This window comes from Colletotrichum graminicola, assembly GCF_000149035.1.
Source record: "Colletotrichum graminicola M1.001 genomic scaffold supercont1.14, whole genome shotgun sequence".
NCBI classification, from domain to species: domain Eukaryota; kingdom Fungi; phylum Ascomycota; class Sordariomycetes; order Glomerellales; family Glomerellaceae; genus Colletotrichum; species Colletotrichum graminicola.
The window spans coordinates 309,662-337,431 of NW_007361018.1; the positions used below are offsets into that span (position 1 = coordinate 309,662).

The window sequence follows — 27,770 nt, forward strand, 5'->3', positions numbered from 1 at the left end:
CCGCCGTCTCCATATTGGCAGTGCTTGCTTCACTGCGACCAACATCTACGACTCCGCCTGATTGCCAGACACCGCAAACAAACCCGCTTGCCTCTTTTCATAGTTTATAACCGCACCCGCCTCCTAAGCGACCGTCTCTACCCCTGCTACTTGATCTAGCTATCCCGTGCGTCACGCATACAGAGACGGGGACCGCCCAGACTAAGCGCCAGTCAAAAGACACGACCAACCCAGCTAGCCCTCCCACGCCGCCATATCGCTTCTCCTCCAACACCTTGGAACAAATATTCTTGTGGATTCTCCCTAGCCTGCCGCCGGCATATCTCTGCACGAACGGATTTGCCTTTTGACGTTGCCTCGCTTCTGTCAGACGGTCTCGTGCCTTCTCAGACCTTCAGCTTGGTGGCGGATTGCCTCTAGCAGCCTGATCGTGCTCCAGTCTTCACCCCCGCCTTCAGCCAGCTCGGCGTGCCGCTTCAAACCCAAGCCATCGCGTGCCAGAACATGACAGAGTCTGGCGCCTTTTGTTCTTTGGGATAAGATCCATCTCAGCTTTGGCACCTCATCGCCTGTTTAACGCCAAGACGGCCCAGCGCTTTCGATTGACCCCAACTCCAGTCTTCGCTGTCAGCTTACGCCTCGTCGTTGTCACCATGGCCTCGACTTACGCTGTACCTCCCGCTTCGTTCCACGATGGGCAAGCGAATGATCCCGGCAATCCCTCTCCGCCAAATAGCAATCAACAACAACGACTGAATGCCACCTCATTCGACCGGAACCATCTCTCGCCCTCGTCGCAGTTCCAGAGCAGCTCGCTTTCGCCCAACTTTGGCGAAACCCCAGCCGAGTCCGTCTCGAACTTCAGCCAGTACCAATCGAGCGATTACAGCGACATTGACGACGGGCTCGACCCTTTCTTCGGCGTCAGCTTCAACGCAACGGAAGCTGGCACACCCTCCTTTCTGGACCCCTCAACCCTTACCGACAGCTTCGGCCAAACTGCCATCTCCCAGGCTTTCAGCAGTTCGCAAACACGGAGCAAAGCCCTTGAAGCCAAAACCTATCCCTTAACCCCCGACCAAGCTTCGCTTCACACAACCTCACCTGGTTGCGATGGAAGTGCGACTGCTAGGTCCGTGCCAGGTCAGATGCCCACTTCCATCTCGCCTCAGGAGCTCCAAAAGCCTTTCCAGCCGCACCCAATTTCTACCTTTGCCACACAACCTGTGCCGCAGCTGACGCCAAACACGAGCGGGAGCGGCCGTTCCAGCGAGGACAGTGCCGTGCCATCTCCCGCAATAATGACTGCTCAGAGCCCGCGTGTGACTGTGTCCATGTGGGGTAGAGAAACCCCGGAACCGCTTCAGTCGATCGAGCGCACTTTTACGCCTGACGACGAGAACTCGCCTACTGCACCTGGTGGCATCAGCCCTGCGGGCGATTTGGTTTCTAGTCAAGAACCAGCTGCAACCGGCTCACCCCAGAGACGTTCGTCGATCACCCGCCACGGTCTGGACCCGGATAACAGGCCTTCCACCGAGATAGCCAGTGTCAACGAAATGGAAACTCGCCGCAAGATCGAGAAGAAGAACCAGGAGGTTGATCAATGGCTATCTCACAGCCTGAATGATACCCCGGTCGAAGCGCCGCCTTCGCAAGCGACTAACCTGCATACTAGTCTTGAACTCACAGCTGGTGATGATGACATCCCTTTCGGCGACAGAACCGAGAATCGTCATCAACCCGGTCAGACTTATTTCACTGCCCGCGGTGGTGAGATGACGGCAACAGACTTGCACATCATGCACTCCAACCGCGTCTGGGGCGATTCACCCCTTGTACACCCAATCAGTAGACCGGGCGCAGAAACATATCAGCCAGAGTCTTCGCAAGCTGCGATTGCTCGATTTAGACAGATGTGCGACAACCAATCCATCGTTTCCAATGCGCCCACTTGGGGCACGCGCAGACGCAGTCTACCCAGCGTCATGGACATGGACATGGAGAACGTTACCAGTGGGAGTTTGTTAAAGAAGCTGTCCATCAGCAGAGGTGAGAGCGGCCGTCGGCCAAGCATTCTCAAGGACTTGCGTGGTCTGGTCAGCAGGTCGAGCAGTCAGCGACTTAAGCGGTCCAACAGCACCCACGGCGACGATAACATCGAGTCGGAGCCTTCACCCCCTGAGAAACGCGAGAGCTTGCCTCGCCTACTACCTAGTGCTCGGACGGGAAGTTGGAGCAAAACAAAGACACAGACGCCTAGTATCAACACCGCCCTGGTGTCGATGGGTAGTAGAGTGGCCTCAATCGGAACCACCCACGCCCGCAACGGGTCGATCGGCGGTGCAACAGTTACATCACCCAAGAGCCCGTTGAGCCCATTTGCTGGCCTTCAGGTCAAGAACACCCTTCGAAGGCCCAGAAGCAAGTCGGACCTGCCAAAGACCAGCGCGGCTGAAACACACTCGAACCTCGTCGGCATGTGGAGGAAAAGCGGTGGCCCACCCGTTGCCGTCCTTGCGAAGGGGAGCTCTACCAACGTTGACGCAGACGACGACGACGAAGATGAGGATGAGCCTTGTGAGGATGGAGACATGAACGCCGACTCCAGCAAGCTAATTGAAGGTGTCTCGCCGAACTTTGCGGGCTTCCAGCAGCACGTGCTCCGCCTCAACCCGGACCTAGCAACCACCAACAACTACCTGGTTGACCGCATCGCCCACCAACAAGTTGTGCGATACAAGAGCCTCCTCAACGCCAAGGTGAAACACCTCGGACTTGGTTCAGGCTGCTCTTGCGGGGCCTTTTGTCTGGCTAGAGGCGGATGGCCTGTCCTGCTCGACCAGAGGGGAGACTCGCGAGACCTCGACCCACTGTCCACAGGCCACGATTTCGGTGAAGGCGACTCGACCCCTGTTGAGGGTGCCATTACCTCAGATAGCTTTCCACGGGATATCCCCATGCCGCCCACACAGTCTCTTCCGGCCGAGTTCGAGTGTCAGCTTTGCTTCACCTTGAAGAAGCCTAAGAAGCCCTCCGACTGGACGAAGCACGTACACGAAGACGTGCAGCCTTTTACCTGCACCTGGGACCGATGCCGTGAGCCCAAGATCTTCAAGCGTAAGGCTGACTGGGTGCGTCACGAGAACGAAGGCCACCGCCACCTTGAGTGGTGGACCTGCGACGTCGACGACTGCCGGCACACCTGCTACCGCCGAGATAACTTCCTACAGCATCTCGTACGCGAGCACAAGTTCGTAGAGCCTAAGAATAAGACCAAGGCCGCTCTCAGGAAAGCTGGCGCTATTGACCCAACATGGCAAAAAGTCGAACAATGCCGTCACGAAACGTCTAAAAAGCCACAGGAAGAGCCTTGCCGGTTCTGCGGGAGGCAGTTCCCGACGTGGAAGAAGTTGACAGTTCACCTGGCCAAACACATGGAACACATCAGCTTGCCCATCCTCCGACTAGTTGCGGCCAAGGAGCTGGAGCCAGACACCATTATCAGCCCTGTGCAGGACCCCCCGCCAAGAGCTCCCTTCAGCGCACGTGAACCCTTGGATGAAGCATTCATCAAAATCGAACAGTCCCGGGTTCCCAACTTTGCGCAACCATCAGCCTACCAACCTCAGGGCATGATGCCGAGCGGCAACGGACCATATCACGGCGCGAACCAACTTGGGTACGCCGGCGCTACAGGCAACCCGCAGTTCCAGGATTACATGTACTCTTCACAATTTTCGAACGGCCAGCCCATGGCCCAGAATTTGATGGGCATGTCGCCCATCAACCAAGGAGCCCAAGGATTCAACCAGCAATATCACAACGCCAACGGCCTGGCAATGCCCGCTTCGTCGTACATGGGAACGCAGCAGCAGTATATGCCGGCGGCGCAGGATACCGAACCCTTTCCCTCTCTGAACCACAACGCTCTGGGGTTGCACCAGCCGGATGTGACGAGCGTGCCGATGGGCTACGATGGGCTCGTTGGCCCAGGCAGCCTCAACGAGAACCGTTACACCTCTCAGGGATCAATCTCGCCTTACTCACACTCTCCCCTCCCAGACGGGTTGGGTTTCTACCCTGCTCAGTAAGGGACATGCAGCAGTCTATGCGTGGCCTCTCAGGGAGTCAAATATTCACTTGGATCTATGGTGTGTTTAGATACCCACTTTTGTTTGTACAGCAGTTCGTCTCAGTCCTCCTTCCAGCCGAGTAAGAGATGGGTGTTTAGCTCCGTTCCCTGACGATATCTCGATGTCACGGCCGATAACAGACTCGGAGCCATCAAGGCATCCATTAAACCGTTTCGAAGGATGGCGAACTGGTGAAACGGAAGCTCTTTCTCTAGTGATTTAGGTTGAGCGGTGTAGCGCATTTATCTGACAGATAGACTTGCGGAATCTCGAGTCTGAGCTCGAGTGCGAATATTCCCGATATGGATCGGCTTCTTCTTTTCTTTTCGATTTTCTTCTTCCCCCTTTCGCATTGGTTATCTTTTCGAATGGACGTGACGGCATGCAATCAACGGAGGGAGATGCTCGGGAAGGATGGGAAGATATGGGTCGCACAGCAACGACAGTAACAATAACCAGACGTATGTTCGGCCTAGGATGTTTACCAAAGTCGTATTCATTGCAGGGACCAACAAACCTTTTTCTCTCTCTCAAATAGACAAGGCCTTGATATTAATTGGCATCCCCAACCCGCTCGGCAGTGCACGAGCGCACGCACGTACGCGTGCACACACACACACACAGTGAGATGGACGAACAAGGCACGCGCGATGTTACGCTCTCGGAGGGGGAGGGGGGGTCGCGGTGGAAGCCAGCTTACCTACCGGCACGCACCCCCACCCGAGAAGCATTTTTAGCATGCCGCTTCGGCTGCGTCTCCATTGCCAAGGAAGGTTCTACGGACGGGGTTGGCGACAAGTCAGAACGTGTGTGTGCGTGTACGCGTTTCGCGAGATGGCTTGGCGAGGTTTATGGTTCGTAGTGGCACCCTTCTCCCTGCTGAGCCTCCCCGAGGACTTGTCGGGTCCTTCGGCGTCGGGTAAGCGGTTAGAAATAGCAAAAGAACCAAGTTGCGCGCAGGACAATGTAACGCCGTGCCCACAGTTTTTTCCAAGGCAAGACGTTGCAGTCGCGGGGGGGGGATATTGGCCTAGCAGACGACAGCGGGAGAGAGATTGGGAGAATAGGGGTGGGGGGGATATGGAAGAGAGATGGAGGGGACCCGCTTCATACGAGGTGCAATGCCCTCCTCTCGGTCGTTGACAGCGTCGGGCTCTGTCCACGGCGCTGATGGTTCACGGCTTGGGGACGATGGGATAACTGTGACAGGCGGGGCCGCGGAGGGGGGGGGTGGAGGGGAACGTCACAAAAGTTGTGCCGAACCAGAAGGTGTGTAATGTGCGACATGTCAACGTGTGGGCGATCGGCCGGCCGTCCTTGGACACGTTTTCTTACCGGCTTCCCTGTTTGCGCATTGGTTTTACCCGTCGAGATTTGGGGACAAGTCCGGACAGGCGAGGAGGGAGGAAGGAAGGAAGAAAGGAAAAGCAAGGAAGGGATGGCTTGCCGGCAATGGCGAGACGGGAGAGACATAGCTCGGGGTGGGTTTGAACGGGGGCCTGGGGCGGACGGAGATTCTTCTAGATCTGTACCTGATTGTCGGTACGGATACTCTTCCCACAATCCTGCATGGAGACTGTTGCATGAGGTAAATAAAGAGAGTGGGCGGGGGAAAAGCTGGGTATGGCTTCTTTATCAGCTTCCCATTCGGTGACGTGACGGAGAGTGCCCGGGGCTGTGAGCGCTCAGATTGTCGAGAGTCATGTCGACATGTCTTGTCGGTACTTGGGCTGCCTATCAGCCGTTCTGTACGGATAAGTGGTCTGTTTTCTCTTCTTTCGGTGGCCCCATGAAGTTTGGACCGCGATGGCGGGCCAGTACGGAAGTAGGACTGTGTGAGCGATTCGGGGATGAGTGTTATTGGCGAAGTGCAAGAATGCAGAGAAGGTAAACAAGGCTGGAGGGAGAAGCAAGGGTTCCGGAGGTGGCGGGATGAGGCCTTATCACTTGCATTGCTGCCTTCGGAGACCATTCCTGAGTGGGTGTGAGATGCAATGCGTTCGAAAAAGCACGTGGCTGTATATGTAGAGAGAGAGAGAGAGAGAGAGAGAGAGAGAGAGAGAGAGAGAGAGAGAGAGAGAGAGAGAGAGAGGCATGATGCCGGACAAGAACAGGCGGGGGTGGCGTGGTTGGATGCCGTCACAGGGTTGTTTCCTGGTGGTTAGGAGCGTTGCTGACCGGAAGACGCATAGACATGGTGAATTGTGTGTAGGGTCTTGCGAGTGAGCCGATTAGCATGAGGAGAGTCACGATAGCTCCCGGCAGCCTGGGACCGGAGGCGTCAAAGCAGTGTTGACGAGTGGGGGGGCAATGGGTCGGCGGTAGCCGGCATCGTGGAAGCGAGGCGGCCTGGGCTAGTGATGATGCTCGCGGAATCGTTTCAATCGCATGGTGACAAGCCGGGATGGGGTTGACACCAAGGCGAGTGCACACGGCACCTCAGCCCGAAGGATTACGAGGACGACGGATGGCGAGACGAAAAGGAGAGGGGTTCGGTCTGATGTAGGGGGTGGAGGTTCCGGTGACGTTTTGTGAGAGTAGAGTTGGAGGTAGGAAACAACAGACTCGTTTGACCATAAGATCGTTCAGGGGTGGCGGGCCTTTCGAGGAAAGACGTCCAAGAGTTAGGTGTTGGACTCTTCCAATCCTCCGCTCTTTGACAAGATCAACAGGGGTGGCGTGTGGGTGAGGGCGAAGAAGAAGAAAATCAAGGGTTTTGGGTTTCTGACGGGAAGGGGTGGTGGCTGATTTTGGACGAAACTGACAAGAGTGTAAAATAGGGCGATAAGTCGACAGGTTGTACTGCCCCTCGAGGGTTCTGATGCGCGAGGTGTTGCGTGATGTTGCGTTGAGCAGGGCCTCCGAGCTAGACTAGACACTATTATCCGTACAAGCGAACGCATAGAAGGGGACGGGGGCGTCGAGCACTCGGACTGAGAACTGGCGAGGGAGCTGATGAGACGAGACGATGGCACTACTGCTGCTACCGCTGCTACTGCTGCTACCGCTGCTACCGCTGCTACTGCCGCTGCTGCCAAACTGCCTGTGGCACACGCGGGGAAGGGGTGACAAAGTAGGTACAAGGATGATGAGGTGTATTATGTGGCGCCCACGGACCGCGTGCCCTTCGAGTGGTGATGGGGGCTATCTTGGACGGATTGTTCCTTGGCTCTGGGGTCCGTGTCTGCAGTGATACTACTCGGTAAACTAGTACCTAGTGTACTACCTACAGTGTACTGGTGACTGAGGATGAGTGTGGCCTGGACCAGAAAGAAGGGCAGATGCAGCCAGGCAGGTAGACCCATATAGATCCCAGCAGCGTGGGAGCGGGTTGCTTTCTGTGTACTCCGTAGCGCCACCGAGATATAGTTTCTCTGCCCGGCTGGAATGCTGCTGGGTTCCTGGATTCCTGGATCCGGCAGTTAAGCAAGTAGCCACCACCGCAGCAACGCAGCTTGGCAGGCCTCCGACCAGGCGCGGGAATGGATACTCCGTAGTCTGTGTGTTGTGCGGCACGGGGGATTGAGGCGGGAACGAAGCGGGCGATCCGAAGCCTTCTCGACGCGTGGTGAAGGGGGGTCCATGGAGCCGTCAGTCCGTGTGGGCGGCCAAATATCAGGATTAGCTTGGCTTGCGGTGCCTTGCCGCCGTCTGGTATTACATACAGCAGCGTGCCATGGTCGGACGAGTGAAGAGGCTGTGCGGGTGGGTGTAATCCGCCCCCGGTCTTTCGGATTAGGGTAGAGACTGGATGGCTCTTGCGCTTTCGCTCAGCGTATCGCGATATGAAAGGGCACCACGGTAGCAGCAACAATGGGTACTGGAGGCAGGATGGAGTGTGATGTGGGGACCGTGGGACGAACTGGGCAAGCAAGGTACCTGGAGGTGGTGGGAGATGGGCACCTCAGAGAGCAAGAAGAGGGAGTGAGGGGTTATTTTTAATTCGGGTTGTGTTGTTAATCTCGTAGGGTGTCAGCGGAATCAATCGACATCCGATGAGCCGCCCAACGGCAAGAAATGGATGGCAGCGTCAAATTGCCAGCCAAAGTCGGCCTACTGCTACCCTACCTACCCCCGCCTAGAAAAGTGTGGTTCTGGAGATTGAACTCACCTGAAAGGGCAAATGAAGATGGCAGCGGTTAGGAAAGAATTCCCGTAGCTCCGGGGCGGCCACTTTGAAGCTCTCGTCACCCTTTTCCCGTATCGCACAGCACACGAGATAGTCCGCGGTAGATAGATGGAGAAGCCACAGATTAACATTCATTCGTTCTCCCGTGAAGAGAGAGAGAGAGAGAGAGAGAGAGACCCGACAGTTTTGGCTGTGGCGTGTACAGACGTACCGGTACGTATATACTGGTTGATTTAGAGTACAATGTAGGTAGGTACGGTACGTACATACATCGTACTATCCCATTGAGTGCCAAGTGACCTCACATAACCCAAAAGTGGGTCTCTACAAGTAATTACTGATAGCTATTGGACAGTTAGCCTGGATTGTGGTACTCTTATTGGTCAGAGGATATGTGAGGTCACCTGGCACTCAATGGGATACATGGCAGGTCGACTCTGGCATAACAACGGATAATGTTATTGGTAAATGAAGGCGCTCCTCCTTCTTCATGATGGCGCAGTTTCATACCAGGCGGGGGTACGTGACCGGCTTGGGTTGCCGTTGTGGGTCTCCCCTGCCGTCCTTTGGCGTCCGTGGCGCCGCGGGCAAGCACCTACTGATATCCATACACGTACGGATACAAGCCTAGGTACCTAGGTAAGTACAGTAGGCAGGTGGTTTACCCATCATACTTTGTACCGTAGGCAGATGATGGTGTTCAACTGGTTTTTTCTTTCTTTTCTCTTCTTTCGAACCGCGGGAGCCAATGGGCTTGGGGTGGCTACCATTCTGGCCAGGCGGAATCCCCTGTCGATCTCGCAGCCAAGCCTCTCTCGGGGCCCCCCCTGACGCCAATGCAGGGCGAGGGCCGTCACTGGCTGCATGGGCGATAGGTACCTTGGCTTACACAACCTTACGTGGGATTGAGGGGCTTTGGTGCACTACCGGTTTTGCCCCTGAGTGTTGGCTTGGGAGAATTTGGAGCTGGCCGGCGATTGCTGATGATGTAGCGTAGTGTACGGAGACCTCCTAGTAGTGTCCATCGTGTAGGTAGAGACTGGGAAGAAAAGCCTGTGGATGTACTCTGTAAGCCACCTCCCAAGCAGTAGTCGCCATTCGTCACCTGGCACGTGGCCGAGAGACTGCGTCCTCGTTGATGTTTCAGCATCCACCAGAAAGAATGGGCGGAACACATGCCAAGTGCTCCGTGGTTTATGCAGAACATTCGTACCAATACAGCCAACTCACTCGCCAGCGGACGACGATGAGAAATATCTACTCCGTACCGCCTGTGTATCCGTATCCGTACATGCATGCCTGTATCCGTACGCGGTATCCGTACCGCCACCAACCGGTTCTGCACCACGTCGTACGTGGTAGACGCCACCGTTTACGCCCGAGACAAAAAGGAAGCCACGCCGCCGTCGTGTGCCAGCCGTTGTGAGGGGGACGAGGCGTGGCTTCCTTGTGGCTTCGCCTCGCCCGAACGGTAATTCGATGGCTGGCAAGGCAGGAACCAAAGATACGTATCCCTCCATCTCTCTCTCCTTCCCTCTCAAGCATTACTGCGTGCGTACGGATACACTATATTCCTTGCTCGCATCCCGGGCCTTCAATCTCTTGTTTCCTCGCACGAGCAAGGACGCTGCGAGGGTCCAAGGACCGTTCTGGACTGCTCGGCCACGCAACGCCGCGGGCTGGTCTGGACGGATGCCAGCCGGGGGCATGGATGGGGCCTGTTTTTCATTTAGTCTACTCACTAGTGTATTGTAGTATGTCTGTATGGGAATAGGCGCTTTCCAGTACCTACGCCATCATACTTTCACTTTTCCGCCTCTGCACCACCTCGGCAGTCCAATACCAGACTACATCCTCTATGCCGTGCCAGTCTGTCCGTCTGCCTGTCGTATTCAGCCGCACCCCTCTCCTGTGCAGTAGGTGGTAGTCCGCCTGCCACTGGCGCTTGGGCATGTCGCGCCCTGAGTACTTGGGGTAGAAAATCCAGCGACGTGCAAGCCGCAGCATGGCATGCTGTTATCTCATGCGCCGTATACGAGAGTACGGTATGGTACGGTACCTGTCCGTAGGTATACGGGTACACCAAGTCCAATGCGCCGCGGCGTGGGTCGAACCAATCCTTGGGCTAGGTACAGGCATCATATCATCTACCTGCTATGCGCAACTTGGGTAGTAGTACTGCATTTCTCGAATACAATACCTACACTACTGGATTTATGAACCAGCGCAAGGGGGTGGAGCCGGTGGGGGCAAGCGCCTTCGTGGCAAGGGTACGAGCGGCCTTTAGGCTGGTTGACGCTGCTTGCGAGGCAAGGAACAAGTCAGGGACGAGGTTCCAATGGTTCACATCGAACTTGCGCCCCAGTGGAGGCGACGGGGGGGGATGTGAGTGTGAGTGTGTGTGCGCGTGTGTGTGTGTGTGATGGCGACCCTTCGGCCTCTCACAGCCCGTCATCTGGCTGTTTTCTCCAACGAGACAGAGACCCTCTTTCGAGAACGAGTGAGGAGGGCGCCTGAGAGACAGAGATGGACAGAGAGAGAGAGGAAGAGGAGAGAGAAAGAAAAGGACTCGCTGGAGACATGCAGACGTTCGTTCCCACCTCATCCACATCATCCCAGGGTCCTTGTCCCCTACCTGCATGAGGGGCCCGTGGACGAGAACAGACGACAGGCTGAGGTCGCTTCCAAGCTTGGGTCCCCGTCTCCCGCCAACCATCGATCGCCAATCGCTTCCCCTTCTCGCTCGTTCGTCTTCGTCCCTTTCCTTCTCCGTCTTCGCGTCTTGTCTTGTCTCTGCTCCCTCCTTACTCACTCCCTCCCTAACACACCACACACTCCACCAACACCTCCTGACCGACGGACGTTCTCACATCGTCGGCTTTCGCTCGTTTCACATACCCGCCCGACGACTTTAGCCTCTTTTTTTCAGCCATTGATTCATTCTCTCGACACCAACTCACTGTTTCCTCTCCATCCCAATTTATCCATAACCCTCGACACCCGCCTCTCACCACACTTGCTCTGAATTGATCCGTAGAATCGCCATCTCGCTCGGCGTACAAGAGGCCTCATACGGGCTCACCCTAACAACACCCTTCGGCCTCTGCAAGGGCACTTCGTTGCCGGCCTTTTTTCTCCTTCTTTCCAGGTTGATCCTAGGCCTCTTTTACTTCTCTCCCCTTTTCGTCTTCGTACTGTTCTGTAGAAAGCTGTGCTTGCTTCTTGTTGGCCTCTTACAACTCTTCAAACCCCCATCTTTCTTCACTAGTACATGCCAGTTGTTTCCTTTGGTCCACGACTCTCGCAATATACCCTCCCCCGACGCGACGACGACTCCAACACCATCGCCCCTAAATCCACCAAGGAAACATCCAACCCGGTTCCCGACGAGCAAAACAAACGTCTCGCGCCAAATCTCTATCAAAGTGTACACCAAGCTGTTATAGTTGGGAAAGGGACGGAATTACTCGTCAAGGACTGTAGGAGAAAGAAGCTAGAAGAGGCTCAAAAAAGCATAGTCTTTGGATATACACCCCAGCACACGGCCGTGGGAACCACCTTGGATCCCCGACAGAACGACGAAGAACGAATTTTTCAACACACATTTTATCTCATTTCACCATCACAACGACACAATGACGCGATCCGCGCCCATCTGGGGCCCCAAGAGGCTGTTGGCTTTGGCCACCGCCTTGGCCACCGGAACTCTCGCCGACTCGATTCTCAAGACGACCAGCTTCATCACGTGCGGCAACGACACCGCCATCACCGTCCAAAAGGTTGACATCGTGTACAACAACGACGAACAGACTGTCACTTTCGACGTGGCAGGAACGAGCGCCAAGTCCCAGAACGTGACGGCCATCCTAGACGTCTCTGCCTACGGCAACGCCATCTACTCCAACACCTTCAACCCTTGCGAAGCGGGAACCTACGTCGAGCAGCTTTGCCCTGGTAGGTGCCGGTTCTGCAAACGATCCGAGGTAAAGAAAAAACGACAGTACTAACGTGCCGTAGTTCCTGCTGGTACCTTTGCTGCCCGCGGTACCCAGAAGATCCCTGAACAGTACGCCAGCCTGGTTCCCGCCATTGCCTTCGCCATTCCCGATATCGCCGCCCAGGCCAAGCTGCAGCTCAAGGCCCTCGACAGCAGCGAGGAAGTGGCCTGCATCACGTCACAGGTCACCAACGGCAAGACGGCCAGCGTTCCTGCCGTCTCGTACATCGCCGCTGGCGTCGCCGGCCTCGCTCTAGTCGCTACTGGTGTGTCAGCCGCCGGCTCCGCGCTCGCTGGAGGTAGCGCTGCCCTCGGTGGTGGCGGCGCCACCGGTGGTGCAGGCACGATCAGTCCCAGCTTCACCGAGGTCTTTGGATGGTTCCAGAGCATGGCAATGAACGGCATGCTCTCCGTCAGCTACCCTCCCGTCTACAGCAGCTTCGTCCAGAACGTTGGCTTCTCCACCGGCCTCATCCCCTGGACTGACATGCAGATCTCCATCGACAACTTTCGTGCAATGACCGGCGGTGACCTTAGCAAGGACAGCGTCCAGGTTCTCAAGAACACCACCCTCATCCTCGCGGACGGCTCCACCGTCGACGGTGGCAGCGCCCTATTCAAGACCAAGCGCGCCATTGAGGCCTTCCATTCCCTTGTCTTGAGAGAGATCGAGACGACCGTCAACGGCACGGCGTCTGGGTCCAGCGACTCCGACGACCCCATCTCTACCATCAAGCAGAAGGTTCAGGGCATCACGGCCTTCGTCAACACCCTCAGCGTGCCCAAGTCCAACACCTTCATGACCGTCCTCCTGATCGTCGCCATCGTCATCGCCGCCATCATTGTTGGCATTCTCCTCGTCAAGGTCATCCTCGAGTTCTGGGCCCTCTTCGGCAGCTTCCCCAAGAGCCTCTCGGGTTTCCGTGAGCACTACTGGGGATCCATCGCTCGCGCCATCACCTCACTCATCATGCTGCTCTACAGCATCTGGGTATTGTACTGCATCTTCCAGTTCACCAACGGAGACTCGTGGGCCGCCAAGATCCTCGCCGCCGTCAGTCTGGGTATCTTCACGGCCATCCTCGCATTCTTTTCCTACAAGATTTGGAGCACTGCTCGTAAGCTGAAGCAGGCCGAGGGTGACGTCAGCGGCCTCTACGATAACAAGACCAACTGGATGAAGTACAGCCTGTTCTACGAGTCCTACAGGAAGGACTACTGGTGGATCTTCGTTCCGGTCATCATCTACATGTTCGCCAAGGGCTGTATCCTCGCCGCCGGCGACGGTCACGGCATGGCCCAGACCTCGGCCCAGCTCATCGTCGAAGGTCTCATGCTTTGCCTCCTCGTGTGGTCCCGCCCCTTTGAGCGCAAGTCCGGCAACGTCATCAACATCACCATCCAGGTCGTTCGTGTGCTTTCTGTCGCCTGCATCCTTGTCTTTGTCGAGGAGTTTGGCATCCCCCAGACTACCCAAACCGTCACTGGTGTCGTCTTGATTGCCGTCCAGTCCGCGCTGACGGGTATTCTCGCTATCCTGATCTGTTGGAACGCCATCATCGCCTGCTGCAAGGAGAACCCTCACCGCAAGCGCAGAAAGGAGATGGGTAAGTTTGTTGCTCTCGTACCATATCCCGCACCTACAGGCATATCACTGACCCCCCCATCCAGAGAAGATGCAGCGCGACATGGACACCCTCACTCCCCTGGACGCTCGGAACTCCCTCCTCATGGACCGCAAGGACCCCGAGCACGGCACCACCTTTTCCATGTCCAGCGTTCCCGAGAAGAAGGACAGCCGCTCAGAGTCTCCGGATTACTATCTGGGCGCCGGTCCCAACGCCCCCTACCGCCCCCTGACGCCCAATGCGCCATACAACCACGCCAACTCGAGTCAAGAGAACCTCGTCCTGGGCGCCGCACCCATCGCCGACAGGAAGCCGACATTGCCCAACCTGGGTGGCGACTACAATGCGGGTGGATATGGCGGTTCCGGCCACCGGGGTGCGTATTGATGCAACAATTACAATATCAACTACAACAATAACAACAACAAAAAAAGCAAGGGAGGGGGACGCCTGTCCTCAGCGCTTTGAGCCACGGCACGACGCGACGCGACGTGGTAGGCGGTTGTGGCCCCTGAATGACAATGAACATAGAAGTGTGGGAAATGTATGACATTGTGGATCTCAGCTTTCGCAGAGATTCGGAAAGAAGCCACTTTATATCCTCCTATTTATTCTTTCCTTATATCTTATTCTATATCTCGAGCAGAAACCTCGGTTTTTTTTTCTCTCCTTGCGTCTCTTCAGTTTCCCTGTCATCAGCAACAACATTATACCTCTTGCAAAATACGGTCATGATATCGACGGCTGCTTTGATCTGACTTTCCTCTCTCTATATTACTCAAAACACGTTTCCCATTCCTTGGTGGTAGGAGGGAGGGAAGAGGAGCCACTGTAGTTGTTTACATAGACATGCCACATACTGTACATCTAGAGGATATGTAAACGTACGACCGCAAGGCTTTTTTTTTTTCTCTTTTTGCTTCGTTTCAGGGTTCGGAGGGGGAGGCGCATAGCAGCGAAATGGACCTGGGATACTATATACCTACAATTGGAATGCGAAAATTAATATGAATCAACGGCCCAGTGATGAAGATAATAATGACTGAGGGCGGCGCAGATACTGTTCGCAGCGGCACCGTCTTTTCTCACTGTCTCCCCATCAAGGTCTAGACCTGGCCCATTGGCCCAAGCTCCCCTGCCCGGCCCGCGGTACCTGTGGCTAAAAAGTCTAAGCCGACTTTCGTCGAGGGTTGTGGAGCCTGATCGTCGTATCGAAGGGCTACCTAAGCCGCCGATATCCATCGACATACGTATTTGTGTTTTTGTGTACCTGTGCGACTCTAGGAGGGGAACCGCCTTGGATACGCATCTCAAGTGCTTCTCTCCAAACGTGCAACTGCCTTGTAGGTAGCCCGCGGCCCAGACAAGATTGCATGTAGCGTCTTCCTCGTGAGTGGTTGCTCGTTCCGGATCCGATTCCAAGCCCCCTCCGTCGCCCCGGTGCGACGTGCCGGACAAGGCAACTCCCCCCCCTCTCCCGCATCGAGCTCGAAGGCCAACTTCCCGACGTCGACTTACTCCCTCGTCTCGTTGTTCAAAACAGGAGGGAGAAAAAAAGAAGAAGAAAAAGGAAGAAAGAAAAAAAAACTCAAGCTGCTACTGCTATCCGCAATCAGCAACCGTACGCAGTCAAACTTTCTCATGGGGTGTTTGCTTGGGTTCCGCCAAAGGACTCTCTGCCCTGCGATCACAGTCAATACACCACATACATCTTATCCCAAAGGCATGAGGTAAAACATTGCCGGTGTCGATGGCGGGCAGGCTGTCGACGAAGCTCCGGTAAAGTCTGTTCAAATGCTGGGCTCCAGATGTCGTCGTGTAATTGTGAGGAAGAAAGGGGATGACGGGGCTTCCTTCCATTTCCAGCGAAGTTCTTTGGGGGGGTCTGATTGCAGCGAAGTAGAGCGGAAGCTGGGTGCGGTGCGAATTTGGCACTGTCCTATGTACCGGGTTAAAGCGTGAATGTACAGTGCCAAAAAACCCGCTGCCCCTCATCACCCCACTGAACGTCATCCACACAACGGCATCTCAAAACTTGGTCTCGCATCACACCCACCACCGAGTCAAGTCACCAACCTTTTCCAGCCGGCATCCCCAGCCTCGCTGCTCTCTCCCCTCCTCTTCTTCCGTATAATAGGCATAGTTCGCGTCCACCTCGTTACACGGCCCTGATCATATCTGTCCGCGAGGCTTGGCGTTCTAGCGGGCCGGCGAGAACGTGCGGCGCACAACCAGTTCCTCCGCGTTTCGCTCCAAGGCCATTGAGGGAGAAACCGCCGCCTTCCGACGCTTTGCATTGGAAAATAACCGTACAAAGATGAGTGAGTTGCAACGGGCCTGGGCCAAGCGGAAGCTTGACCCAATGCATCCCTTGCCTGAGCCGCTCAACGATCTCGACGAGGAATCCGAGGTAGACCAACTCCCCGAACTGCCGGAGCACATGGACGACGGGGATTCGTCCTCGGCCTCCTCGGCCTCCTCGGCCTCGTCCACGGGCACCATCATCCCGTCTCCGAGCCAAAATCTGTTCGCTCGGCCGCAAGGGTAAGATGCATTGGGTTTTCGTCCCCCTCCCCTCCGGTTCTGCACGGAGGAGAGAGAGAGAAAAAAGGGGCGATCCGGCAGAACGCTGATTCGCTTTTAGTGTATCGCGGGGCCGCACACTGGAGCAAATCCCATGGACTACTTACTTCGAGCGGGAGCTGTTCTTGGAGCCCACAACCGGAGACGATGGCTCGTCCACCGTGACCTATCACGCCTACCTCAACTCGCCTGTTGGCAAGGGTCCCCTCTTCGTCATGCATCACGGTGCCGGCTCGTCGGGTCTGTCGTTTGCCGTCCTCTCGGCGGAAATCAGGAAGCGTCTTCCCTCGGCCGGGATACTGTCTCCTGACGCCCGGGGTCACGGCTCGACGGTGGTCATGAACGACACAGAGCTCAACCTGAAGCTCAACATCCTGACGGAAGACCTGTTCAGCGTCATCCAACTCACCAAGGCGCAGATGTCCTGGCCGGAACTCCCTCCCATCGTGCTCATCGGTCACTCGCTGGGCGGTGCTGTCGTTACCGACTTGGCCAAGTCGGGGAGGCTGGGGGCCTCACTCCTGGGCTACGGCGTGCTGGACGTGGTGGAGGGCTCGGCGATGGATGCCTTGCAAAGCATGCTGACTTACCTGTCGACCCGGCCCACCGGCTTCGCCAGCCTACAGTCGGGCATCGACTGGCACATCCGCTCCCGCACCATTCGAAACTCCGTCTCGGCGCGGACATCGGTGCCGGCCCTCCTGGTCTACGACGACTCGGTCGACCCTACGCGGCCGTGGAGGTGGAGGACGGATCTCTCGGCGACGCAGCCGTTCTGGGAAGGCTGGTTCGTCGGGCTGAGCAAGAAATTTCTCGAGGCGAAGGGTGGGAAGCTGTTGCTGCTGGCGGGCACGGACAGGCTGGACACGGAGCTGACCATCGGTCAGATGCAGGGTGAGTTGATCGCAACCTCTTGTCGTGTGGTGATGAGAGAGGGCCGACTGACGATTCAAACCAGGCAAATACGCATTGCAGGTCTTCCCCGAGGCGGGCCACTTCATTCAGGAAGACCTGCCAGAGAAGACGGCGCTGGCCGTGGTGGACTTTTACAGACGGAACGATAGAAGCGCGTTGGTGCTGCCGCCCAAAGTGGGCGATCTGTTGAGGCAGGGCAAGAGAGTATAGTCGAAGCCCGGAAGCGTGCATATAGACTCTTCTTTTCCTTGTACAATCACCAATTATACCCGCCGCCTCAGACGTGGCACAGGCCAGAGGGCTGCGTATCGGGTTATACGTGTTGTGATAAACATCTACTGAGTGAACAGGGCTAGACCGCTTATGGGGGGGGAAGGGATCTAGGACGACTAAGGGTACATTCAACAGACACACCCACCGCCTCTGCTGGTTTGCATGATCAGTCTGCCTTGGTTGGGGCTGAGTAAGACGAGGTAGGGTAGGACCGGCCGGTGTGCCCAGGCCATTCGTGCCGTAGACGCAAAAGAACCGCCGAGGTCGACCCCGTTGTCGTTATGCCCCCAGCCGCCGGCCAACTGTGTCATGTCACTTTCAGGGAAAACGACGCCCACCAGGGAAGAGGGGGGGGAGAGGGGGGTCCACCCGGGATCTTCCAGACATGCCCGTCCGTCGGTCCCGCGTCGGGATCGATTCGATGCTATTGTGATTTTTCCTTTTCAAAATGTTTTGTTTTTTCTTGAATTTCGCGTAGTCATGTATGTACCCGATGCTTCCAACACCAGGAAAACCCAGCCCAGCCGGTCCACGCTCTCACGGTCATTAATTACATGCAGTACCAGTCGTTTCCCCCCCCCCTAGCACGCGCATCATCACCACCCGTCGACGACTTTGACGTACACGTCCAGCCCCTTTGACGGGCGGGCCGTGACGCCGCCCTTGATGACCAGGTTCTTCTCGTCGTACTCCTCCTTGTGGCGCAGGCTGAACTCGAAGCGGCCGATCCAGGAGGCCAGGATGCAGGCGAACTCGGCCTTTGCGAAGCCCTGGCCGATGCAGCTGCGCGGGCCGTGCAGGAACGTCATGAAGGCGTAGTTGCTCGTGGCGCCGCCGCTGGCGGCCGAGCGCTTCCTCTCGGCGGACGCGGCGGCGGCGGCGGCGTTCGTCTCGTCGTCATTGTTGTCGCCGCCGCCGCCGGGAACCAGCCAGCGCTCCGGGTCGAAGCGGCCGGCGTCGCTTCCCCACAGGGAGGTGTCCTTGTTGGTGGCCCACGGGCAGAGCATGATGCGGGTGCCCTTGGGCACCTTGTTGCCGTCGATGACGGTGTCGACGGCGGCCTCGCGCAGGGTCATGGGCACCGGGGAGTAGAAGCGGAGGACCTCGTTGCAGACGGCGTTGAGGTAGGGCATGTGGTCGATGTCGAGGGCGGTGATGTCGCCGGGGGTGCCGGGGGCGGGGAGGCGCTCGCGGATCTCGCGGCGGAGCCGGGTCTGGACGTCCGGGTGCAGGCAGAGGCAGTAGACGGCCCACATCATGGCGGCGGCCGTGGTCTCGTGGCCGGCGGCGAGGAAGGTCATCATCTGGTCGACGAGGTTCTCCTCGGTGAAGTAGCCCGACTCGAGGGCGACGGAGAGGATGTCAATGTCGGTGAGCTCCTTGCGGTTTCGCTTGTCCTGCTTCTCGCGGATGAGCTCGCGGCAGGTGGTGCGGATGGTGTCGGCGGCCTTGGCGATGTCGCCGTTGCGCTGGAAGGGCAGGTGGTGGACGAGGGGGCCGGGGAGGAGCATGCCCAGCAGGGTGAGCAGCTGGGCCTGGCGGCTCGGCTTGAACACCTGCTTGTACGTCTGGGCCAGCGGGTTTGACGGGTCGCGGATGGCGCCGAAGTCGCGGCCCATGCCGGCCATGCCGATGATGTCGAGCGTGGTGCGCGAGGCCCAGCTGCCGATCTCCAGGACGGCGGTGTCGGGGCCCAGGGCCGCCTTTTCGGGGTCGGAGAGCCCCTCTGGCGGGCCGTTGGCGGCCTCGGCGTGGACGGCCTCGGTGATGGCCTCGACGCCCTCGCAGGCCTTGCTCCAGAAGAGGGGGTACAGGTCCTTGACGTGGCGGAAGGCGAAGGCGGGCATGAGGTTCTTGCGCTGGACCTTGTGCTCATCGCCCTCGGCCAGCAGCACGCCGATGCCGAGGATGCGGCCGATGGAGGAGCGGACGGCGCCGGGCTTGCGGAAGTCGTAGTTGTGCGTGACGAGCACCTCGGCGAGGGCCTTGGGCGACGTGATCAGGAGGCGCTCCTGGTTGAACAGACCGCGGTAGCGGATGACGCCCTCGTGGGGGATGTTGTTGACCCTGCGGCGCACACGCTTAGTGAGTGTTTCCGTCCGTCGTCACGACGCCACACGCGCGACGGCTGCGGGTTCGATCGCCATGGCGGCCGGCCCCGCCAACCGATTCAAATCAGAGGGTGGTTCGTTGGAGAACTCACCAGTCAATCATGGGCACGCCGGTCGGCTCGCGCATGATCCTCAGGCCCTGCCCCATCAACCAGTGGTCGTCCTTGGGCCCCGGGAGCGAGCGGAGGCTGGAGAAGTACTGAGGGAACAAGAGGACGACGAATACGGTCCACGCGAAGATTTGAAAGGCGAAGAGGCCGAGGAAGGCGCAGAGGAGGTTACATCTCGAGAAGACGGGCTGGCGCAGTGCCAGCAAGACGGTGACGGCCGCGGAGCCGACGAGGAATGCTCGCCACGGGGGACCGGCCATGATGGAGCGGGGTGTTAGTTGGGCTCTCGTCCGGCGGTGCTGTGCCTGTGGGGTGAGGTGGCGGCGATGCTTTTTTCTTTTGGGAGGGTGTTGGTTGTAATTAATGGTTTTCCGCGGCGGGGAGAACAAGAAACCCAGCGAGCAGCGATGTAGACAGTAAACCCAGCGAAAAACAAGAGCAGATAAATGTCTATGAGCTCAAGGTAAGGGTCGGGTTATGTAAGGCAAGGACAAAGGAGAGCTCACTGGAGAGGAGGTTTAAGCTTCAATTGGGATTAGGGGGGTAACACGTGCGGGCGGTGGTGGGCTTGGTAGTGCCGGGTTGATTCGGTTTCATACGTACAGGGTCGCAAACACGGAACCGAAGTATCGCCAGCACATGCAGTAGCTGTCGACGTGCTGGTGCTGTTGATGCTACTGCTGCTGCTGCTGCTGCTGCTGCGCTTTGCGCACGCACTACAGCTCCGACTATGGTATTCTGTCCTTTCTCTGCCCTCTGTTGTGAGTGTTTCTGTGGACGGAACACAGGGGCCTGTGGGGGTGGTGGACGTCGGACAGAATTCGAGACGATGGAGACAGAGATGGGACGAGACGGGACGTGACGAGAATTACCTAGAGTAGGAATATCGTTGAGTGGGGTGCTGATGCTGATTTTCTTTCAAGACGACGACGACGACTGGTGCAACATGTATTTATATCGCCTCTCTCTTTTTTTTGTCAGTGACGACAAGACGCACGTCTCTCCCAAGGCCGTTTGAGGGACGACGCCGACGAAGGTTGAGAGAGTGCCGGGAAGGAGCTGGTTGGTTTGCGGTGACGATGACAATGTGCTCGTCTGCCGTTGGTCCTCTCGGCCGATTCTTGGCTTTCCTGCAGGTTGGTGGAGGTGGCTTCGACACGCGCGCGACAGGGATGTTCCTCGAAGGGAAGGAGAGGCAGAGGCAGAGGCAGAGGGGACAAGAACCGTGTGCCGATGGCCCGGTTCCAGGGTAATGCGTACCGTCGTTTTCCAGGTGTCGGTGAGTGAGAGTGAGTGTGAGTGTGTGTGTGTGTGTGTGTGTGAGTAGTGGGCTGCTTGGAAACTGGTTTCCCCTGTCTCGGTTGCGAAACAGGACCTCAATGGGGTTCCTATATACTATGTAGTAAAAAGCTAGCCATTGTGTCGACGCGCGTACGGTTTAACCCTTCTCCAAAAAATACATTCATGGAGGTAGTAGCAGCAGCAGCAGAGGCGCGTCGGTAGATGATTAGCGCCGGGACAAAATCATGGCAAGACGGAATGGGATCCCATGGGACGGGAACGGAGCGGGGATGGAGTAGGAGGAGGATGGTGATGAGGAGGAGGAGGAGGAGGATGATGATGATCGAATCGCATTCCCGTCTTTGTACTAGCCCCCCCCCGCCGGGTTTCGCTGATGCGCACAACCCGCCGTCTCGCCTGTCCCGACGGGGTTTCTGACTAGGCCCAGGACGGGGTTTTGGGGTCCATCTTCCACCTCCTAATCCCAGCCGAGCGGACAACATGTTAGCCCGGCGGGGGGGTTGGTCCGACCCTCTCTCTTCTCTTTCCTTCAGAACGATGCTCGTCGATTGGGTTCGGTTCGACCATGGCCAGGATGCCAACCAAGCCAAAGGGCACGCCTCCTCGAAGCCGCAAGGCCTACTACCCTTGTTTCAACCACGTGGACTGTGCTCCCTTTCCTTGCTTCGAGATCAACCTTTCCGAGTCCCCTGGGATATCCGTACGGAGTACGGAGTATAGGTATCCGTATATCTCTTAGCTGCACATCTATCTTACGTAGGACGGACGGACGGACGGACGGACGGTGGCTGGCTGAAGCAACTGGCAGGAGAAGGGGGCAAACGCGACGGAATGTCGGAAACACACTGAGAAACAAACACACAGGCACCCGATCCCAAACAAAGTCACAGCCATCCTCGACCGCAGAGCACACGCAGCCTCCGTATTACGCCTTCGTATCCCGCCTTTGCGTAGGGGTGAGCGTCGTGCTCTCTCTCTCTCTCTCTCTCTCTCGCCACCTGCTTCGCCTCGTCTCCCCCCTCTCCCATCCCATGATGCTAAAAATGAACACGTTTCCGGGCAAAGCTTGCTTGTTCCGTTGCATACCCGACTTCACTCGTCGTCTTCGTCTCAAGAAGAAAACAACATAAGACAGCATGTATTCCAAACAGAATGAAATGGAATAAAAACATCCCAACGCCACGCCTTTCCCCATTGGGAGGGAAGGCCAGGATACAGGCAAGAACAAAAAAAGACAACAGAAGAAGAAGAAGCCGACATCACCACACTGCACATCGATCGACATATGCACCCGAAAACTGAAAAAAAGAAAAAAGAAAAAGAAGAAAAAAAGGGGGGAGAGAGAGAGAGAGACAGACCGCCAATGCGCCTGTACCCTCTCCCCCTCTAGGCCACCAATCGGTGCCGTTCCAAACCCCCTTTCCTTGCCAGAACCCTTCCTTCCCGCCGCAAATCCTACGACGCTAGTGCGGGTAAATATCTCTCTCTCTCTCTGTCTCTCCCTCTCTCTCTCTCCCCCCCCCCCCAAGAACGAGGGAGCAAAGCAATGTGGCTCAAGCATTCGCATTCGCTTTACACGACAGTCGACGGCCTTCCACTCGTCTCCTGACCCCGTTCGTGCAGACAACCTGGCCTAGTTCCGTTGAATCACCACTTCGGGGCTCATACGCACCAGACTTCCCCTTGTACTTTGCCCCTGTTCCCCCCCTTGAGTCTGTCACGGTTCCGAGACTACACAGTTCAACTCATTTGTTCTGACGGGGTGGCAGCTCCCACGTCGAGTTTGGCCTCGTCCGTGAAAGCCTGGCGCGTGGTAGAGTAGGATATTTCCATGTATTCTTCATCCGCTGACTATCTGGACTAGCATACCATGCCGCTTCCCGCCGTGCTCGTGGGCGACAACTTTGTCCGCGTGGAATTATGCCTCGTGAGCCTGACGACATCCGCTTGCTGGTCCTCCCCTGGGGAAATGTATGACCATCTGGAAACAGGCCAGGTCCCTAGTGTCGTCTGTCTGCAAAAGAAGAAGAAAAAACAATATGTTCCGCCCTCCAAACGCTGCGACCTTGTCAAGAGTCGAAATTCTCAATCATACCACCTTATATGATGTTGGCGATGCTGCTGTCCTCATGCTCCAAAACGCCAGTGACTGCAAAAAAAAAAAAAAAAAAAAAAAAAAGACGGGGGGAAGGGGGGGGGGGGGGGGGGGGGAGAAAAGAAGTATTTAAAAAATAAAAGAAAATAAAAACCAACGCCGTGAGGGATCTGTGAATTCCTCAACGCCAAACCAAACCCGCCATAAAACCACTATACCAAGTCGTTGAATTATCGTATGAGAGAAAATAGGATGAACGTCAAAAGGGCCGGGGAAAAAAAGCACCATCATCGGTCCCGAGCCTTCTTCACCCGTCGCCGAGGCCGCTGCTACTGCTGCCCCCATTGATTGCTGGCCTGAAGCTGGGCGCCGCCCTCACCGGGCATGACACGCCGCTGCGAGTCATCAGACGTAGGAGGAAGCCCGGAAACCCAAGCACTGGGGAGAGGCGCCGGCAGAGAGCTTCGGTTCAAGGGATTCGGGAAACTGGCGCCGTGCGTACCGTGAGAGCTGCCGTGGTGCATTCCATGTTGCATGTAGGGCGGCATCGACGGCGTTACCGACGATGGCTCTATCAAGCCGAAGCTGGGGACCTGGTACTGGGACGTGTTCCCTCCCGGGAAGGAGACCTGAGCAGCAGAGCCGTGGTTCGTCCGGGTTGGCGGCATATTCGTGTTCGACAAGTACGCCCGGTTCGCGGCGGCAGCTGCATGCGATCTCCGGTTGTTTTCGTGGCTAGCGGCGGAAGCACCGAACGATCCCGGCCGCGAGCCGCCGGAGAAAGGCGGGGAACCGGGTCCGCGAAGGGTGCCATGCCGGGGCCGAATCCTGCGCCGGCTCTCGCCACCGTCTGTCGGAGGCGAGCGACGCTCGCCATGGCCCGAGGCGGCTGCCGACAGCCGGGAAGAGTCATCATGTGACAAACTGGCATCCCTTTCTCTCATGAACCCGGCGTATCCCCCCAGGGTCACTTGGCCACGGGCTCGGAGCATGTTGTTGATGTTGGGGTTCGTTGACGTGATCCGGGGTTCGTTGGGCACCTTGTCTCTGCAGTAGGGGCAGCTGTCCGAGTCCTCGAGCCACTTCTTGATGCAATGGTCGCCAAAGACGTGCTTGCACTTCGGCAGCCGCAACGGGGCCTCTCTGACGCCTTCTGGTGTCTCGACACCGTACTCGTTATAGCAGATGACGCAAGCTGGCCAGCCATGTTAGTCCTCGTCACGCATTGGGAACTACGCCAACTTACTCCTTTCGCCCTCGGGCAGATCCGAAATCGGCACGCTCTGGAGAGACTGTATGGCCGATGACGATGCCACGTACTTTGTCGTGACCGAGCCACGCAAGAACTGAGCTGCGCGGACGGGGTCCATGTTATAGTGGTCGCCGTCCAGCCGACCTGAGCTCCCACTTGCGTGGATGACCTGCTCCACCATCCTCAGCTCTCTTTCAGAGTCCATATCGCCATCGGATGGCGGGCTTTGCCTTCGCGACATGGTACGACGGGGGTTTCCCGGGGCTCGACGCAAGTTCGGAGGCAAAAAGTTGCTGGTTGGGGTGGTGGTGGAGGTGGTGGAGGAGGGCCCTGGGTAAGCGTGAGTATGATAAGATGGCAGGCTGCTGAATACCACTGCGTTCATCTCACCTGAAGGGGCAGAGCGATGGGCCCTATACGGTGAGAGGGGAAAAGGCGAGTGTTGCTGGGACGCAGACGAAGGCGGAGCAGATCCAAACTGGATGCTGGTACTGGGAGGAGGCGCTTGGTTCGCAGTGCCTGTGGACTCTGTAGTTGTGGTCTGGCTTGGGCGTGGAGGCTCTGCGCTCGGCTCTGAAGAGTCTTGTGTGAGGGACGGTGTCGATGTGTTCAGAGAGTGTGAAGGCGCGTTGAAGGCACCGGTGCGGGATGCTGTACTCTGCCCAAATGCCCTTTCAGGGGCGAACAAGGGCTGGGACGTGGTCGGCTGAGAGGGTGCCAGGGGCGTTGAATGACCGTATCTTACGGGAGGAGGAAGTTGTGAATGGGAGAAGGACGGATGCATGGTCTGGGGGCCTCCTATCTCGGTGGTGGGAGCACCCGGATAGCCACCCAGTGGGTTGCCAAAGCTTGAGGCTGGTCCATGATTGTAGAAGTGAGGTTCCGAGGCCGAGTTCGAAGATCGATGCTGGGGCACCAGCTGCGGCCGGTGACCCAGCATGTGAGGCTGCCAGTGGTAGGAAGGCGGTTGTCCTTGGGGGTGCCAGTAGTTTGCAGAAGCGTGGACAGGGTCGTAGTGCATCGTCGAGCGCTGCGGCTGTTGATGCTGCGCGTTGGGGGGTTGTTGATGATGCTCATTTCGGTTGAGGTAGGGGCACCGGGATTGCTGTTGCGAGTATGGGAGCTGCGCCTGGCCTTGGACCTCCTGATGGTGATATGCGTAGTCCATGGTTTCGTCCATGGCGATAAAGGCTACCTACTGCTGCTGCTATTATTGCAGAATGACTGCCGGGCTGTATCCAGAACCTCAACTTCAAGGTCAAGTCGCAGTTGCCTGCAACAGATAGCCACAGCCTTTCTCTCTCTTTCACCCAGAAGCCAGTCCTGTTTCATAGACAGAATGCCCTTGTACACATGCAGCTTTTACGACGTTGCTTGCTTGCTTCTTTATCCTGGCGTGATTTATTCGTGCGATCGGCAGGAGCGGTGGTGTTGGACAGGCGAGCAGTGTGCCGAGATGCGTCTGTGGTCACAACGGCAGGGGGAGGGCCAGGGCGATTGTCTGTTGGCAGCTTTCTTGTGGACTGACCAGGTGAGGGGCGGACGTGGGTGAAGCTGACGTGAACGGAGGGGGTTTGTGCAGATGCCGTTGCTTTTTACCGGTCGGTGGTAATCAGATACGAGGAGGAAGCTCTCAAGACTTGGTCGTTTTGCTTACCCATCGAGGACCTGCGGCATAGGTCTGGTCCTCCACAGGGGGACGTCGCAGGGAAAGAAGCCGAGAAGGTTGAATCCCAGATTCGGTGCACCAGTGACGCAGACTCAGGGCGTAAGAGTCAGGGAGTGAGGAGGGGAGGGGGGGAGGGCGCTGTTAAGACACAGAGCTGGGTCGCTGGATCATGCCGCATTCAGCAGTTGGTCGGGGTTTCGCAAAAAGAGTGGGATGCAGGCGTCTCGGCTGGCCGTAACGGGTAAGATGCGAGCTGGGGGAAGAGTGGTGGACTCTCAATGCTGCACAGAATGTACACGAACGACGGCTAGGCACTTTTGTTGTATTTTCGTGCCGAAGGGCGGTCTGTGTCGCTGTTCCGCTTATTCGCTATGCTGTCGCAGCGTGGTGGAATAGTAGGGATGAAAGGAGGAGCGTGTAAGAGGATTGTGCGTGAGAGTCGTCCAAGGTGGGGGGATCGTGGCCGAAGGATACCTTATATGCGTGTATATGGTATTCAGGTATGTACGTGGCATGCAGCATGCGTTGACGAGTATTAATGTGTGACGAGGAGGATAATGAGGTCAAGTGAGGAGGATAGGCGTGGACTGTCTGACCGAAAGAGGGGTGGTGGTGTGTGTCTGGACGTTTTCAGGCGGCATACGCCGTTGAGGCCGATACTGCCGAGCAAGGGGTGTAGGGGAGGCGAGTCGAGTCGAGTCGAGTCAAGTCGGTCCGAGGCGAGGCGAGTTGAGTAGACGGGAGAAGATTCAACAGCCGTCGATGGGTGTCGAGGAGAAGAATACCGGTGAGACGACGATGAGTTGGAAGAGTGGCGGCGGCGGCGGTGGTGGTAGTGGTGGTGGAAGGGAGAAGAAGAAGAGACGACGGAGGGAGCAGCGGCAAAAGAAAGAGGGGTGGGCAGGCCGTCTTGGTTTTGTATTTCGTCGCAGGCCAAAAGGAAGGAACCTTGGGGAACACCAAAGACCAGCAGACACCAGGCACCACTGCTTTGGAGGCCAAGCAAGGTGATGTGAGGTGAGGTAAGGCGAGGCAAGGGAAGGCCGGGTCAAGTATTGCAAGGTAGGCAAGCAAATCAATCAATTAATCTATCTATCAGGCAGGGTAAGGTCTGGTTTGGCCCCGGTGGAGGTGCAGGAAAGGGAAGAGAAGTCGATGGGGCCCGGAGGGAGAAAAGACGACAAGGCGAGGCCGGGAAAGGCACCGCGAGCCAGGTGAGTGAGAGTGAGAGTGAGAGTGAGACTAAGATTGGCATTGCGTATGCGTCTAAGAGAGAGAGGGAGAGAGAGGGAGGGGAGAGGGGGGAGAGAGAGAGAGAGCCAGAAAGGCAAAAAAGCCGAAAAGAGAGAGAGAGAGAAGAAAAAAACCCACCTCAAACCTCAAACCGGCTTTCCTCACCTTCACCTGGGCCTCAGGAGGAGGAGCAAAACTGGCACTCTGAAGGGGGGGGAGGGGGGTGAATGCGGCGTCCATGTGCAAAGAGCAGGACCGAGAGGTAACCGTAAAGGCATGCACACACCAAGCAAGACGAGACCGAATAGGTACAACAAGTGGACTGGCCTGGCCTGGC

The 27,770-nt window shown here is 57.0% G+C and overlaps 5 protein-coding genes across 5 annotated transcripts; 3 read left to right on the plus strand and 2 right to left on the minus strand.

The window, feature by feature from the left end:
* Window positions 1-653: 653 nt before the first annotated feature.
* Window positions 654-4,094, plus strand: GLRG_04437 (C2H2 finger domain-containing protein; the record flags this gene model as incomplete). Its single annotated transcript, XM_008095122.1, has 1 exon — window positions 654-4,094. The coding sequence occupies one exon, from the start codon at window positions 654-656 to the stop codon at window positions 4,092-4,094; it is 3,441 nt and encodes a 1,146-aa protein (XP_008093313.1).
* A 7,806-nt stretch (window positions 4,095-11,900) lies between these two features.
* Window positions 11,901-14,277, plus strand: GLRG_04438 (transient receptor potential ion channel; the record flags this gene model as incomplete). Its single annotated transcript, XM_008095123.1, has 3 exons — window positions 11,901-12,219; window positions 12,283-13,869; window positions 13,934-14,277. The coding sequence occupies 3 exons, from the start codon at window positions 11,901-11,903 to the stop codon at window positions 14,275-14,277; spliced, it is 2,250 nt and encodes a 749-aa protein (XP_008093314.1).
* Window positions 14,278-16,207: 1,930 nt separating this feature from the next.
* On the plus strand, window positions 16,208-17,598 carry GLRG_04439 (protein phosphatase methylesterase 1; the record flags this gene model as incomplete). Its single annotated transcript, XM_008095124.1, has 3 exons — window positions 16,208-16,434; window positions 16,535-17,367; window positions 17,432-17,598. 3 exons carry the CDS (start codon window positions 16,208-16,210, stop codon window positions 17,596-17,598), a joined length of 1,227 nt encoding a protein of 408 aa, XP_008093315.1.
* A 659-nt stretch (window positions 17,599-18,257) lies between these two features.
* GLRG_04440 (cytochrome P450) lies at window positions 18,258-20,142 on the minus strand (the record flags this gene model as incomplete). Its single annotated transcript, XM_008095125.1, has 2 exons — window positions 18,258-19,728; window positions 19,865-20,142. The coding sequence occupies 2 exons, from the start codon at window positions 20,140-20,142 to the stop codon at window positions 18,258-18,260; spliced, it is 1,749 nt and encodes a 582-aa protein (XP_008093316.1).
* Window positions 20,143-23,608: 3,466 nt separating this feature from the next.
* Window positions 23,609-25,711, minus strand: GLRG_04441 (uncharacterized protein; the record flags this gene model as incomplete). Its single annotated transcript, XM_008095126.1, has 3 exons — window positions 23,609-24,474; window positions 24,526-24,861; window positions 24,922-25,711. 3 exons carry the CDS (start codon window positions 25,709-25,711, stop codon window positions 23,609-23,611), a joined length of 1,992 nt encoding a protein of 663 aa, XP_008093317.1.
* Between the last annotated feature and the right edge of the window lie 2,059 nt (window positions 25,712-27,770).